At 40.3% G+C, this 15781-nt stretch overlaps 1 protein-coding gene across 3 annotated transcripts in view; it reads left to right on the top strand.

Annotated features, from left to right (window-relative positions):
* COL22A1 (collagen type XXII alpha 1 chain) overlaps positions 1 to 15781 on the top strand; it is a 222545-nt gene that overhangs the window by 30924 nt on the left and 175840 nt on the right. For all 3 annotated transcript variants that reach the window (XM_068672709.1, XM_068672708.1, XM_068672711.1), the window contains one exon: positions 515 to 1081. In XM_068672709.1, coding sequence (XP_068528810.1) covers positions 515 to 1081 — 567 coding nt within the window. The remainder of the gene's footprint in view (positions 1 to 514; positions 1082 to 15781) is intronic.

The following is a 15781-nucleotide window of genomic DNA, read 5'->3' as shown; positions in this document are numbered from 1 at the left end:
ACTTGCTTCACCAAGATATCATGCTGAGCAGAAGAAGTGCTTCTAGCTAAGCATAAATAAATCATAATGCTAATGCAAGAGGGAACATGAAAGCTTCACTACTCAAGGTCAGGATTGGCAAAGGGAAGGTCAGAGCAGGTCTCTTGAGCTGCCAAGGTCATTTCAGAGCATTGCCTGAGCAGAGGGACTGCAATGAAGTTTTTAAAAGAGAAAAATAGCTTCATATGCATGCAGATGGTGTAGGTGAAAGATTGAGCAAAGGAAGTTAGTAGTGCAGGAAGAGAAAGGCTTTGCATTTCAAAGAGAAGCGTGTGCCGATCTACTGTAGATGTCCTGAAACAGATGAGGTGAATCACAAGGAAGAGAGGCTGAGAATCTGCACTTTCTCTGCAGGATAGGGAGGTTTGCTGCCTCCTCAGAACAGCTCGCTGAGGAGCCATGCCCAGGGAATATTTGTTATATCTGATACTTGTCTTTCACCTTCCCTCAGCGATATATTCTGCCACTCCTGCAGGTTGCAAGAACGTTCACTATGACCTCGTGTTCATCTTGGACGCCTCCTCCAGCGTTGGAAAAGAAGATTTTGAGAAGGTTCGGCAGTGGGTGGCTAATTTGGTGGAAACTTTCGAGATTGGCCCAGATAAAACCCGTGTAGGTGTGGTGCGATACAGCGATCGACCAACCACCGAGTTCGAACTGGGAAAATACAAAACCCGTGAGGAAATCAAAGAGGCCGCCAGAAAAATTAAGTACTATGGGGGCAACACAAACACTGGAGATGCTCTCAGGTACATCAACACGTACAGCTTTTCCAAAGAAGCAGGTGGGAGACTTAGTGATCGAACTGTTAAAAAAGTGGCTATCCTTCTGACTGATGGAAGGAGCCAGGATTACGTCTTGGATCCAGCCACTGCAGCCCGTCAGGCTGGAATTAGGATCTTTGCAGTGGGTGTTGGCGAAGCCTTAAAAGAGGAACTCGATGAGATTGCTTCAGATCCCAAGTCTGCTCACGTGTTTCATGTCTCCGATTACAATGCCATCGATAAAATTCGGGGGAAGCTGAGAAGGCGTCTCTGTGAAAGTAAGTAGAGCTCCCAGTTCTTCTACACAAAGAGAATTATAATAGGTGCAATTAACATAGGTCTGTGATTATTTCCTTCCATGATTACCTGGTTCTAACTCTATGCTGATAGTTCTTTATTTTATTGTTTTCTGCTCTGTTCCCCTCTGTAAGAAGTTGTTTTACTACCCAGAGTGCAATGAAGCACTCACTTTCTGTGTTCTTCTGCCCAAGTCACCGTTAAATATAAGACAGCTTCTAGTGGTCACCTGGAGAGCATAATGTGACTTCACTTTTTGTTCTCATATAGTTTAGTTACTCTATTAGATTTTGTATTACTGAATAGGTTTTAATCTATATCCAGTGTATCCTGGCATAGATGTGCAGGTTGACAGCTTATTCATACCCAGAATTTGATCTATTTTGTATATGAAATGTGCTCTTTTTCTTTCTTTTTTTTTCCTTATTTTCTGGCATTATAATATGAAAAGAGTGCTCTGGATGCTTCTGAGATTAATCCTTTAGGAAACAAAAAGATACTTTTTATTTTTGGCCTTTCAGCATCCCAACTCTACTGACAACTGGTGTTCACAAGTGGTCTGGCTACTAACCACATAAACCCTGCTGATGTTTTGAATGGTGTTTAATAGAGAACAGTGTCTGAAAATCACACAGTACAAATGAACTTTGAATTTCTAGCCCCTCGGAAAAGAACTGTAATAGCATTATGTCTGTTATTAGTACTTCTTACCTAGGTCTGTGTTTGTTGCCTTCTCAAGAAATCATTTGCCCATCTGACAGAGTATAATGCTATTTGCCCGCGGCTTTCTGAGCCCATACTAGGTCCCCACATAAGTGCATACCACTCATTATTAAATCCCAAAGGATTACTAGGATCATCCTTACTCCAGAGTGTGATCATTGTCACTTCCAGGGTGTTTGCTTCCACCTTCACTGGTGGTTTTGTTGGGGAGAAATAAAACCACTGAAAGGGCAGGTGAAAGGGAAGAGTTTAGTTGTGTTAGATACAGAGAAATTTAAGGGGAAGGTAGACTGCTAAATGAATTGTTTCAAATGTGAGAACAAAAGGAATCAGACTGCCATCAATGAACATTATTAGTAAGAACATTATTAGTAAGAAAGGTAGCAGAGAGGAAGGAATTAGCTGAACAAACAATGAGTTGATAATGTGTACATTTGGAGGGACATTCAGGCAGAATAACAAAGTGTAAGGAAGTGAACAGTGACAAGGGGAATTGAGTATCTAGTACGTGGGACACAGTGAATGCAGGTAGATTTGAAAGAAATGGATCTAGGATAGGGGAGTTATTCTAAGGCAGCAAATACAGGTGCATAAAAATGTATTAATCTTTGCAATGGCATGATTTCCACAGGAACAGAATTTATAGGGGATAGGTGTGCAACAGGTGTTCCCAGGTGGCGTTTTTCTGATTCAAGGATGCTGTTGAGATGCTCTAATGTCCCTAGATCCTTCATTCCAGTCTTAACAGGGGAGACTTTCTACTTAATGTCTGGCCTCAGTCCCACTCACCGCACTGGGAGCCTGATCTGGTTCTTTTTCATTGGATATCAAAAAGTATTTATTCTCTTCCTCTGTACAGCAGTCCTTTCTCTTTGGAGGGCTATTACAGAATCACAGAGTGGCTGACGTAGGAAGGGACTTCTGGAAGTCATCTGGCCCAACCACGCTGCTCAAGCAAGGACACCTAGACCTGGTTGCCCAGCCTTGCTAGAGAAGATTACATATCTTTCCCAAGTCTTTTCTTTCTAGAATGAATACAAGGAAACTGTTCTGAGGCAGAATAAACTTGTTTAATTTATCGTTTTGCATGTTTTGCACTTAGTAGAAGGTGTCCCTGCCCATGGCAGGGGGGTTGAAATAAGATAATTCTTAAGGTCCCTTCCAACCCAAATCATTCTATGATTTTATGTGAAATGAAGAAATTACAGGTGGCACTGAAGCTGGCCATTGAAGTAGGGTATGAGACAGCAAGAGCACCATCAGCAGAAGTATTAACATAGAGATCAGGTAACTTTCTAATCTGAATATGTGAAATAGAAATGTTTTGGAGGATGGCAGAGAGCTGGTGGAGAAAGAGACCCAGTCTATTCTGGTGCATGTGCCCCTTTTAGTTGTGTTAGTATGGTGGGAACAGGAGAGGAGTTCACCATAAGGGCTATAGGTATACATATTTAGAAGGTAAAACTTACAGTAGATGTTGTAGTTAACTTTCTGTAATTTTAACGTGACAACACTGCATAAAACAGGAACGTACAAACTATTGGGTGGGTGGACGACGTGACAAGGGCACATGCCAAGTTGTTTGGTTCATACACATTCTGAGATAAAAACGTGTATCATCAGAACCAAGCCAGGATTTTAATAGACATAATCTTCTGTGAGTTCCTGGGAGACACATGAATCAATGAGTGGAACTGGTAGGAAGAAAGTTTTTTGTTGTATTAACTAGTGATGAGTCTTCCAGTCCCTGTGCTACTGTACTATGGAACGTGAAGAGTTGCGCAGTGTTGCAAATACAGGATTTCATGCCAGCAGCTGCTCATAATCTCTTGTCTCTGGTCTCACTGGATGTCTGTCCTAGACTCTGTCATTCCGTCTTGTTATATATGACTGAAATTATTTCTAAGAATATGTCATTATGAGCATTAGTAACATTCTCGGTCTCACTTGATCTTGTGGAAGTAAGCATAGCAGAATCAAAAAATAACATGTCTGCTCAGTGAGACATGGTGGCAGTGGGAGATATTTTTGCCAAAAGCCTCTGTTACATTCTGGACTATAGTTAGCAGGCAAAAATGGGTGATGGTTTTACAAGACAGCAGGAGAGATGTATTCTGCTAAAAATTCCGGAGATGCTACTTGGTTTCTAAATAGGATTTCTGCTTATATGTTGTAGGGATAACAACAGACCTATGGAATATTTAAAAATATACTGGCACCTGCTTCTGGGAGGTAAATAGTAGGCTTATGCTTGTCAAAGAGAGCCAATTGGCTCACACACAGGTTTATTCGAAGCTGAACTTGATAACTTAGTATATGTATAAAGCTGTCAGACTGGCTCAAATCTGTTAGCTCTGGAGGTTAACAGTATCATCTGGTAAACCTCAATGGGGGAGACGTTGCAATGGTTCCCTAAAACACCCGTATTTCTTAAATAACACTGATTCCAGTGTTCTGCACATTGTAGTATTTGTTTATTGTGTTATCATTAAGCCAGACAGATGATAAGGTACAGTTTTCAAAACTGACCAAAGACTTTCCAAAACTTTCTCACTACTCACTGGCTCCATAAAGAAGAAGCCTATGACTTGGACTACATCAACATGTATGATTTTGAAAAGAAATCTGGCATTAGACCTATAATCACTGCTAAGAGCTATTTTTTCTACATCTAGTAATAGAAGCACACACAGATGTTTTCTAAGGAAGTACTGTGCTCAGCATTGGTCTATGTCCAGTAGTAAGCAATATGTATAATGTAGCCCTTCCTACAGTCAGTTTTTTGTTGCCTGTGAGAGTGATTTGTATGCCACAATGAGTTTTTCTGCAAATGTGTAGACCAAAGAACCATGTCATCATACGAATCTCAAGTTCTTTACAAGTACAAGGAACTAGAGTTGAAATGTTTTGATATCTGGTAGGTACCGATGCTTTATTATTGATTTCAAAGCAAGTAACAAGTCCTGTGATGAAGTCTCAAAAGCAATCACATGTTCAGATGATTCATAAAATGTATTTTTCTATTTTGTATGTCTCTTTCTTGACTTTGGGTTGTGTGCACAGTGCATAAAACAAGTCCTGCGCTGCTACTGCTCTATTTCTAATGCAAAAGGGGCTCCGACTTTCAAGACACCAGCTTGAGTACCATTCAAAATAATATTCTAAAAGCTTCAGAGCTGTCTTTTCTTTGAAGTCAGCTTTCCTCAGGTTCATGGCATGTTCGCAGAAGAGTTTGTCATCAGAAAAGAGGGCTGTTTCTTCTTGGCCTTCAATATTAAAACTATCACATATACTGAGAACAAAGGGTAGGCATCTGAATTGCCATATTTTGTGGCAATTCAGTGACTGACAATTCCTGAAAGACTTAATCACCGTGGTCAAATTTCAACTGAGCATTTAAATATCTGAACACATCAGTACTTAGCAATATTTACCTAACTGTTGACATGAACATTTTATACTCCTTGTTGAGCTCTGAGATTTCACTGTAAAAGCATTTATTTCTAGATAGCTTTGTGGTAGACATCATGAAGTAGGGAAGGAGGTAGAACTCAACAAGCTGACAGGAGTGAGAAGCCTGAAGTATTTTAATGAACTTAGTTATGGTAGTTTTCTTTTGAATTTGGTGAGCAGAATTTGTAGACTTGGGAGTCTGTAGACTGGTTTAACCTTCAGAGTTGGAGTATAACTCTATTTGGGTTCTCCAAAAGTTCAGCTTTGCCGTAGTTTGAAGTCTTACCTACTGGTATTGCAAGGTCATCTAGAAGCTGCTTTTCATTATTGTGATCACTTGTAGAGACCTTCCACAAATGTGAACATAACTTCTTGTCATCTGGGAAGAACTTTGGGCATGCCAGAAGTGGATCTATAAATTTACTTGGAAAAAAATGCGGCACACACCTCCACGTTGAGTGCAGAGAAGGTTGAGGTGTTCTGGTGTAACAGACTGGCTGAAGTCTGGTTAGCACAGTATGTCCCATGAAGATTTTCTAACTCTTGTGCTTCTGCCTCATGTATGCATCATGCCTGCCACAAACAGCATTTTTACTGTGATGTTCCACATTCAGCTCTTTAACAGTATATCCAGGCTACGTGCAGCTACTAATTTTGATTAGTAATGATGATTACTATTCTTTTTGTTTTATTAGTAATCAATGATTTTGATTCTCACTTGCAAATCTAGGCACTTCCAGGTGGTTTGGAAAGTCTGATAAAGCTGAGCAGACATCTGCTGCTATTTTAAAAAAAAATGCAGTGACCCAGTTGGTATCACCTCTGATTTCTCTTGTTGCTTCTTGATGCTCTTGTCACCCCCAGCTGCAGTGGTAGCTTTCTCAAACTCTGTAGCATCTCCAGTTTGTAGTAGTCTTTTCATGTCACAGATGACAGGATCACACATCCTTTCACTCCTACATTTGCTGGATAACAGCAGTTTCCTGATAAGGCATAAAAAATCTGTAATATAATTTCCAATTCATTTATCTTTTGCTTGAAAGAGGAGAAGAACTTTCACTTTTCATGAATGGTGGGCTGAGAGGGCATAAAATATTTGATGGGCTCAATGGGAATGACATGCAACTTTCTTCTGCTATTTGGTGGGTTGAAGGACAGCCTGATATCTTGGTTTATGGCTCCAGCAAACACAGCAAGGATATTTTTTTTCTCTTGCAGCATTTTTTTGTTTATTTTCAAATCAAACACTTGCCTTAAATTCTTGAATCCAATTTCCTACTTGTTGTGGTCGTCATCGGCTAAACCAAAATCATTCCAGAGCTGGAGAAATGCCTGAGCTCAAGGTTGAGCTGTGACTTCTGGTTGCTCCAGTTCCTCTGCAGATCCTGTAGAAGTAACTGTTTTCCCAGAGCATAAATACAGTCCTGTACGGCTTGTGTACAATCTCTATATCACTTAAATAACTTCCTATTTCACTTGGGATTCTGAAATGAATAGGTTTATTCTGAGTTAGCAACAGTGCTGTTTTACAGCCAGTTAAGCCCAGCCCTGCTGCTAAAAAAGAAAGGCTTACTCTTCCCAGCTTCCTTCTCCCATCTGTCAGCACAGGCTTTTACGTGGCCCCACCATGAACTACAGCAGGGAGACAATGAGAGTTGTTGCCTTCTTTCCTGGATTAATTTGCACTCTGATTTAGTTCACCGTGAAGCCACATGGCCATTTGCTGTTCCAGAGGAGAAACTGGCACAAGGTGAGAACAAGAAATTAGAGATGGAAAGAAGAGCTGGACCGTGACTTTTGGTACAGAACTGGTTCGTGCCAGCTTTATAAACCACATATCATTTGTTAAGGGCTTCATAATATGCTCTCACTATAAACATGAGCCTTTGTTCTGCCATCCTATGGTTAAAGTGTGCACAACATGGATTGCTAGGCAGGTTCTTCCCATTCAAACTCATCTTCTAGGCTTCAGCACAGCTTACTTACCTTAAATAATCTGCCTGTTTAACAAAAATATCCCATTGCAGACTGATCTCTTCATGATTTCATTACGTTTCCCTTAAATAGGCTGTTCAGTATGAGTAATTATTGCTGCCTTGCCACTAGCTTAGCTTCTGGTTGTTTGGGGTGGTAGCTGTAACCACAGAGCTCTCCCTCCTCGGACACGCACTGAGCATCTTCCTGGTGGTGGGATGAGTGACCTGACCATTGCTCTCACTACTACTTTGGAAAGGGATTTATCAGTTTGGTTTTCTTCCTAGGTGCTCTGGAGAATGCAATATGTTAGTCATTGTCTTCAGGTAAGGAGGAAATTCAGCCCTGCAACAGCTGTGGTCTTGCTCCTGCTTTTGCTCAGGGAGCAAAGGTGTGTATTGAGCACTCATCTAAATAACATATTTTTTAGAAGTAACTCTGTGGCAGAAAAAGGAGTTACTTCTACTCAGATATAGCTGAAAAAAGGAACCTGTTCCAAACCTGTAGCTTCTTACAGACCACAGGGGACCTTACAAGGGGCTCTGAAGGTAGAGATATAATAAAATGGCATCAATTAACTCTTCTGCACTTGCCTTTCTTATCTCCAGTTTCTTTCTTTCCAGTTTCTTTCATAAAAGTAGTAGCATCATAAAACATGGGCAAACTTTTACATAAAACAATGAATCTCTGGACTGCCAACAATGTATTCTCCAAAATCACAGAATCTAGCTGAATGATAACATCTCTTCTAGCTTGAAATAGTTTTTCTTGCTTTTCAGTTAAGAAATCTCTCTGAATAATGTTTAATGTGCAGCAAAACTAATTGTAAAGGCAGAGAGAAGATTAGACCCATGACAAATAAAACTGAGCCCCAGACATTAGAAAGAAACATTGAGACACTCAGGGAAAGTATGGGTCTCAGTGGCAGGAGAAATTACGTCTTATGAAAAAATTATGTGCCGTTTAGAGAACAAAAAGAGGAAAAATACGGTGACTGTGGGAGCTTTTCCTAAACAGGGTGGGAATGAAAGAGAAATACTAAAATAGGAACAGACAAAAGACTGGGACATATTGTTGTGTGCTGAAAGTTATTAGTAGCTTGTGTTTCAACACCGCCTGCAGCCCTCATTGATTTTGCAGGAAATCAGGGTGCTCAGCACTTTCCAAAATGAGGCTGTAGAGCCCAATACTTATCCACCTGCAATCACAAGGAGGCTTTCTGTCTGCTCCAGTGGACTCCAAAAGACAGGGTGAAAGAGAGGGCTCATCCTTGGGGTAGTACTTGGGTGTTTCTAATGGACCTGGGAGGAACCCTCAGCGGAAATAATAATCTCTGGGCAGGTGCTCAGCAGGAAACTAGGGCAAGGCACACAAAAACCTCTAAGGTTTCAGGTTTAGTTAAAGACTTTTCTGTCCAAGCTGAACAGAGAGATGAGGAGAAAACCACTGCCAGGTGTCCTTTGAAAAGCTAAAGGCCTATAAAGCTCAGCAGCTGTTGTGTTGTTAGGGCTTTTTTCCTCTTTACTTAACAGCCCTCTAAGCTGACCTTTCACTGGAAGAAGGCCACTTATTTAATCTTCTAGGCCTGCTTTTTTGTGCTTTATGTGCCACCGAAGTCTAATGGTATCTTTCAGCATGTGGAGCTAGGCAATCACCCACCCTGGTTAGGCGCAACACTAAGTTAAAGATTTCCTCTGCTCTCCTTTGACTTGGAGACAAAGTTCTATTTAGGATAGGAAAAGCCAGATCTGGAAATGTGCTATGGACACTTAGTCCTAGTTCTGCTAACAGAGCTGTTACAATCTATTTCAAGTGACAGAGAAGTGCGAGTGCTCGTCAGAGCACGCCATACAATGCCTCAAAGATCCCAGTTAAAGCATGTTAGGCTTTTTAGGCTTTCTCACGAAACTTGGGTTATTTCCTGAGCCCCACAACCTCTTATGAAATAAATGTTTCTGTAAACCTCATATAGTAATGGTGAGCTTGGTCTCTAAGGTTTTGTTTTGTTTTTTTCTTCTCCTGGCTCCATATTATTGAAGGCTGAAAATCCTGTGGTGGATAGCTGCAATGACATCTGCTACAGGTGATGAGGCTGCCTGTGTCACTTAGGCTAAAGTTTAGCAAAAAAACTGTCCTGGTTATATAGAAACTTTCTCATCAAAGAGTTTCACTGGGAAACTTGCACCATTTTGCAGTGTTGAATCAAAATCTTCGTATCACCTGAAAGCTGAACTGCTTTTGGAAACCATTTCACTTGCAGAGTTGAACCATGAAAGCAAAACCTTGCTGAGACCTAGTTAACCTGTTCCATTAACAACACCTGAAACAACCTGGGCAGGACCACCTACTTTTAGGATCTGGGATGAAACCACTGTTTCCAGTTGTGTCTGGCTGAGCTGTGTTTAGGACACTGTGATGTTTATCCCTGTGCCCAGGACTGATGCAAATCTTGTCATCTAAATTTCTAAGGGCTTATTTTGAAGATTTTCAGGTAGGTCTCTGATACACGGAAAACTTGTCTGGACTCTCTGCAATAGAGATCTTCACCCAGATGTTGTTACTGGAATTCAAACTCAAATAACCATTTCCTTTTTCATCCAGCACTAGCATAAAGTGAAATGATGAATACTTTATTTTTTGGAAAGCTTATAAAGTTTATCAGTTCTTTCTGCTACTGAATTTCATTTCTTATTTTGCTCTCAAATGAGCTGAACCAACAGAAAAAATTGAATTGCAGTGTACTGGTTTGTCGAGAATATTTCTTCCCCAGTGGTAGAGCCGCAGTGTGGTTTAGCTGGTGGACTATTTTTGTTAGCAAATTGTAGGGTTAGAGTTTCAATCCCATCAAGGTCCCTACAAGTTACACCCAAAGACCAAATTCCTTTTTTTTTTTTTTTTTTTTAATTGGTAATTGGTTTATAATATGAAACAAAAGCAGGGAGAGCATTTTGAACACCTAGGGTTTTTTGTTAGAGTAGTAATTAGTCTCTTTAAAATGCAAATAAGAGATTGTAACAAGCCTGGTGATATTGATGTAGTTACAAATGACAGAAAATGGTGTCATTTTCTGGATGTCAGAAAATGCCTTTTGGTGTGCTCTCTGTTTTGGGAACTCTGAGTACTAACACTGATCAAAAATAAGGAAGGTATCTTTCAGGAAAATTAGCTGGATCAATCGGATACAATGATTTTTGTTCCTCGCTGTTTGTAAACTGTTAAATAGCAGTCTTGTGTGATGTCAGGTTTCAAATCTCAGTTCATTTCATCACATCTTAATAGGAAAAATAAAGTGTCAGTTCAGCTATAACTTGATCTGTATTCTAGGAAATTAAGCAATACATACGAACACACACATATATATACGTGTAAGCTCTAGAAAGCAAAGCTGTGTCCTTTCAGCCTGAAGCATCAGTCCTTCCTTTTTTTTTTTTTTTTTTTTTTTTTTTACAGTGAGGCAGATAAAAAGCCCTAACATGTTAAAACCCTAGTGAAGATGAAATACAGGACATTTTTACTGCAGTGTAACTACACACGATCAACCCAATCCACCACCTCTGGGCAAGCCTTCGTTTAGCTACACTGCAGTCAGAATCACTGTGCTTTTTTTTCCCCCAGGGTTTTATAGCAAGATGGATAACATATATTAGTTATCTGCTATAAAAACCTCTCACTTTTGGCAGTGAAGACATAACATCTCTGTGAGAGGCTGCAATACTAATATAACACATGTAGGATGGCGCAGCAGAATTTTAGTCTCTAGTGCTAATGCTTTTTGGCAAATCACTCTAATTCCTTGAAGGGTGTTTCTGAGTTTAAAACAGATGTTGGATCAGAACCGAGATCCATAAATTGAATTAAATGATACTGTATCTTTACCTTCAGGTGTCTTCAGTGGGATTCATATTTCCTAACTTCAGTGGCCCGAAAGTTATTTGTCTAGACTCTTTTGATAGTCAGTGAGAGGGAGTAGACACCTCCAGAGGGTGATTCATCCTTTTCTGAGAAGACTGTCCAAGACAGGTGGCATGATTCAACTTTGGAGTGCCTATCTCTTTTCATTAACTTCTGAGAGAGCTTAGATAACTCGCTTGTATCCCTCGCATTGACAGCCAAAAGCAAATGAGTTGAATCTTTCCCACAGCACTCTGGGAATACAATAACGTTTGGTTCCTTATGATAGTAAATCTGGCTGTTGGGACCTGCATTATAGGTGCATATATAAGCTAGCATGGTTGTATCGTGCACATCACATTTCTTGTCTACCTATCTGAGGCTGTGGTATTTGTGCAGTTGCAAGAGACAACACCATGTTAGAAATATATTTTCTAGTACTGCTAAATGTTTTGGGTCAAATATTGTATTAGTAAATTGTACTTCGTCCCTCAGTCATGTGCAGAAAGGACTACACTTGCAAAAAGAATTGTTTCCTCTCCTTTATCTTGGGATCCTTCCTAAGGATTGTGGTAAATTGGCTCTTGAAGTAAAGTGCACTGTGATAGTACCTGGTGCAGTCTCTTGGCTCATTATAGCAAGGAAATAATGCTTTAAAAACCAGCTAATGGCTGAAATACAATTAGGAGTAATAGAGAAGGAGACAGCTATTTTAATTAATGTTGTTGAAAGACACCTTCACTAAGGATAGCCTTTTTTTCCCGTTAATTGAAGCATGTAGGTTGCATCCTGAGACAGGCCCACAAATCCACTCTTGTTTAACGATCTTTCAGGTTATCGCTATAATAAAGGCAGACCCCAAACCAAACTGTTCTCTCTGCTGGAATCAAAATGGGAAGGGTCCTCGCTCAGACCTGTTCACATGCTACCAAGTTCATGGTACAGGCCCACACAAATTGTCTTCCCATCTAAGTAAGCTAAGAAACACGGAAGGCATGTGTAGGACCTGGTGAAAAAGCCCAGCTGAAGAACTGCTGGTGCTTCTTGTGGGTTTGGGGCTATGGACTGGAAAGCTGGCAAGTGACTTTGGATCATCAGAGTGTCCACGTATAGTAATTAAAAAGTCTTTGTTCAAGTTCTCATCAATGATATCATCTGATCTCATCAATGTATGTAAATACCTGAAGGAAGGATGCAGTGAAAGTGGAGCCAGGCTCTTTCCAGCAGTGCCCAGTGCCAGGACAAGAGGAAATGGGCACAAACTAGAGCACAGAAGGTTCCCTCTGGACATCAGGCAGCAATTCTGTGCTGTATGGGTGGCTGAGCACTGGCACAGGATGACCAGAGAGGTTGTGGAGTCTCCTCCTTGGAGATCTTCAAGTTCCTTCCCTTCAATGGCTAGATTAAGAACCTTGGATATTCTTTTGTTGTTGTTTTCTTTCCTTTTTTTTTTTTTTTTTTTTAAGTTTTGTATTTTTAATTCCCTATGTATGCACTACCCTACCCCAGGGGTCCTGTCAGAATATACACATTGGCATAATCCCCCTGCCCTCATGCAGTTTAGGGAGAGCCTGCAGTCACAACTCACCTTCCAGAGACACGACCCCCTTCTAGACTCATGGCCTTATTAGTTCCGAGCTTGCTGCTTTAATGAAAAGGTTAACAGAGCATAGAGCCAGAAGGAAGCCATCATTATCTCAGCTGTATCACACAGGCCATGAGACTCCCTGAACTGTGAGTATACAACGTCTTGGGTAAAAAAAGGCAAAATGTCCTAGAAAATTTACTGTGTTAGTTACAAATCAATATATTTAGGGAGGTATCTGCTAACTATTCCTCCAAGCTATCAAAGAGATCTGGACTGGAATAGTGAGTCATGCATGTTGATTTTTAACAGAGCTGTTTAAGGAGACAAGTGTAAAATTTGCAGAGCTACAAATCTTTTGAAAATTCAACATCATTTCCATTGGCTATCTCTATTCTTGTTAGCAAGCACAGCAGCTGATGCTTGGTTTGTTTATCTGATAAACTGTTCTTTGACTTCACAGTGGCCTTGATGATATCCTGAAGAATTAATTTCCTTGGGCTAATATTATATTTATGATGTATTTTTTACCAAGGTAAAATTTACATGCTCACAGTTTTATATGCCATGAGACACTGCATGTTCACACAATGTAGGATGGCACACAGGAACCTCTTTATGGCTGGTTCAGAATCAAGGATTTTTATCATCTGTATTTAAGTTTATCCCAGTGGGTGGGATTTTTTTTTCATTGTAAACCTTTTTGCATATTATAATTTAGCTAAAAATACCATCCAAGATACTTGCTGACATGAAAAGAATAAGGCACAGGACCTCTAAGCAAATGCAATTAGTACATGGATTACTGCACTCTGCAACCACACTCAGCCCTACAAACTATTTTTGGGATGATTACATACCTCAAGTAATTTGGCTTTGGAGGTGGCTATATTTATTTGTCTTAGTGCAGGAGACCTGTAATAAAAAAAAAAAGTCTCAGGTTTTTTCTTTGATTTTCATGGGTTCATGCCTTGGCCATAAATGTTACACCCTGTTGAAATTTCCAAACCCATCTCTTTGTTTCACAGGGACAGGAAAGTTATTCCTTGTTCAGATCCTACTGGAGATTGTTTCCCTTTTATTTATTTATTTATTTATTTATTTATTTATTTATTTATTTTAAAAGTACTCTTAATTCTTAATTTAGATTACTGCTAATGCAGTAAGATTTATTTTGTGGCTGTCATCTAAAGCTCGGAGTAGTTACACTCATTTGTGTTTACACTCAGTAGTATCTCACTGCAAGTTATTTTCCATGAACTCCTAATGTAGTAAGATAATATATATTCTTTTTTAATTAACCAAAACCTTGGAGAAAGTATTAGACTCTGATTTGCCACAACATTGCACAGCTATTTACATCAGTCCTGAGTCATTTCTGGTGGATTCAATGGTTTTCTTCCGTTCACACAGCAGGACACTAAAAGATCTCAGAGGAAAACCTTAGGTGACCTGATTTACACACACATCATGCTGGAATTAAGCTGTTTGAATACTTCAGCAGCAGCACACGTCGCCTGGTGTTTCCCAATAGGTCTTGAGTCTAACCTTGAAGGATCTCTGCTGCTGAAGGAGCCACCCACATTGCTCTCCATCTCACCTATGTACTCACAGACTGCTGTGAGGTTGGGTTTGTAAGATATCCTCACCATGTTGGTGATTTTATTAGGTTGTAAAGCACTGATCTGCTGTTAGATGTGGTGCAGCTCCCTTCACTATGGGGAAAACTCTGAAGATTTGTGTGAGAGGCTTGGTGCCTAAAGAAGATGCATGATCTTGGTGTAAGATCTAACTGTTTCCACTCTAAAACACAGCTTGTCCTGTGAAGCCAGTGCAGAAAATCTCTTTAGGAATTTATTTGTTTGGGTATATGTGGTTGCACTGGGTATGGGGTTTGCATTCCTACATCTTTAAGAGCTTCTTTACTGAAAGGGTTGTGATGCATTGGAACAGGCTGCCCAGGGAGGTGGTGGAGTCACCATCCCTGGAAGTCTTCAAAAGACGTTTAGATGTAGAGCTTAGGTATATGGTTTAGTGGGGACTGTTAGTGTTAGGTTAGAGGTTGGACTCGATGATCTTGAGGTCTCTTCCAACCTAGAAATTCTGTGATTCTGTGATTCTGTGATCTCCCTAGTGTACTCCAGAATTCAGTGCGGACCTGGCCTGGTTTTGTAGCTTTCCAGATTTTGTTTCTGCTCACTTGTCTTCTCTTGCTGATAAACAGACATTGTCAGTGTCATGCTAGGATGATGCAAGGTTGGGGCAGTTCAGGAGTGTTGCAGCAGCCCTTGAGGCTGTAATTGTGTGAAGCTGGCCCCTTTCATCTTCTGTTCTGTTCTTTTTTCTTCCCAATAATTGTCTTCCCTTCACCACAAAGTGTACAGGAGAAAAACAGCTTTTCAGGAAAAGTGTTTTCTACCCGTAAATCTGTGCTGTGGTGGGAGGAGAGGGAAAAATGCCAACAGAAGCAGATAGAAGTGCAGAGTCACCAAGGGTTTGGGTTGTCTGTGGCTTCTCCCCTCTGTTTGTTATGGCATAAGCTTCCAAATCACCTGGTGACAGCAGAAGGCAATGGGATTAATGCCCTCCTTCACCAGTTTAACTTAGGGAAATGCTGCCTCTGACTGTGTGGTTTCAAATTATGTAGAAGATGAAGTCTAGATCAAGACACTTAGTAAAAGGTGGAGGCTGATCATCTTTTTGGGGGGCCATTTCTGGCTGATGGGGAACTCCACATCTCCTGAAGCACTTGAGCATATTCCACAATCTTCACTTGGAGTTGGGCTCCTTTGGTTAGCAGGCTCCATCCAGAGCCTTTCTTTTCACTTCACTTTACTCACTGCTTTTTATAGCATCTGCTAAGGGATTTTTTTTTCTTTAATGTAAATATGTGCATATATACATATATATATTTATATTCATATATATATATAACCACATGTGAATCAAGTGATTTTCTTTCAGTAAATGTAAATCCAGGGAATGTAAACCACAGGGGTGGCTAAACATGCTATTCATGCTGGGTGGGTCTGTGCTCCCATGGTGGGAGCAGAGT

This window comes from Anas acuta, chromosome 2 (assembly GCF_963932015.1).
Source record: "Anas acuta chromosome 2, bAnaAcu1.1, whole genome shotgun sequence".
In the NCBI taxonomy this organism is placed as follows: domain Eukaryota; kingdom Metazoa; phylum Chordata; class Aves; order Anseriformes; family Anatidae; genus Anas; species Anas acuta.
The sequence above is the reverse complement of the archived record's forward strand: the minus strand, read 5'-3'. Positions and strand labels throughout refer to the sequence as shown.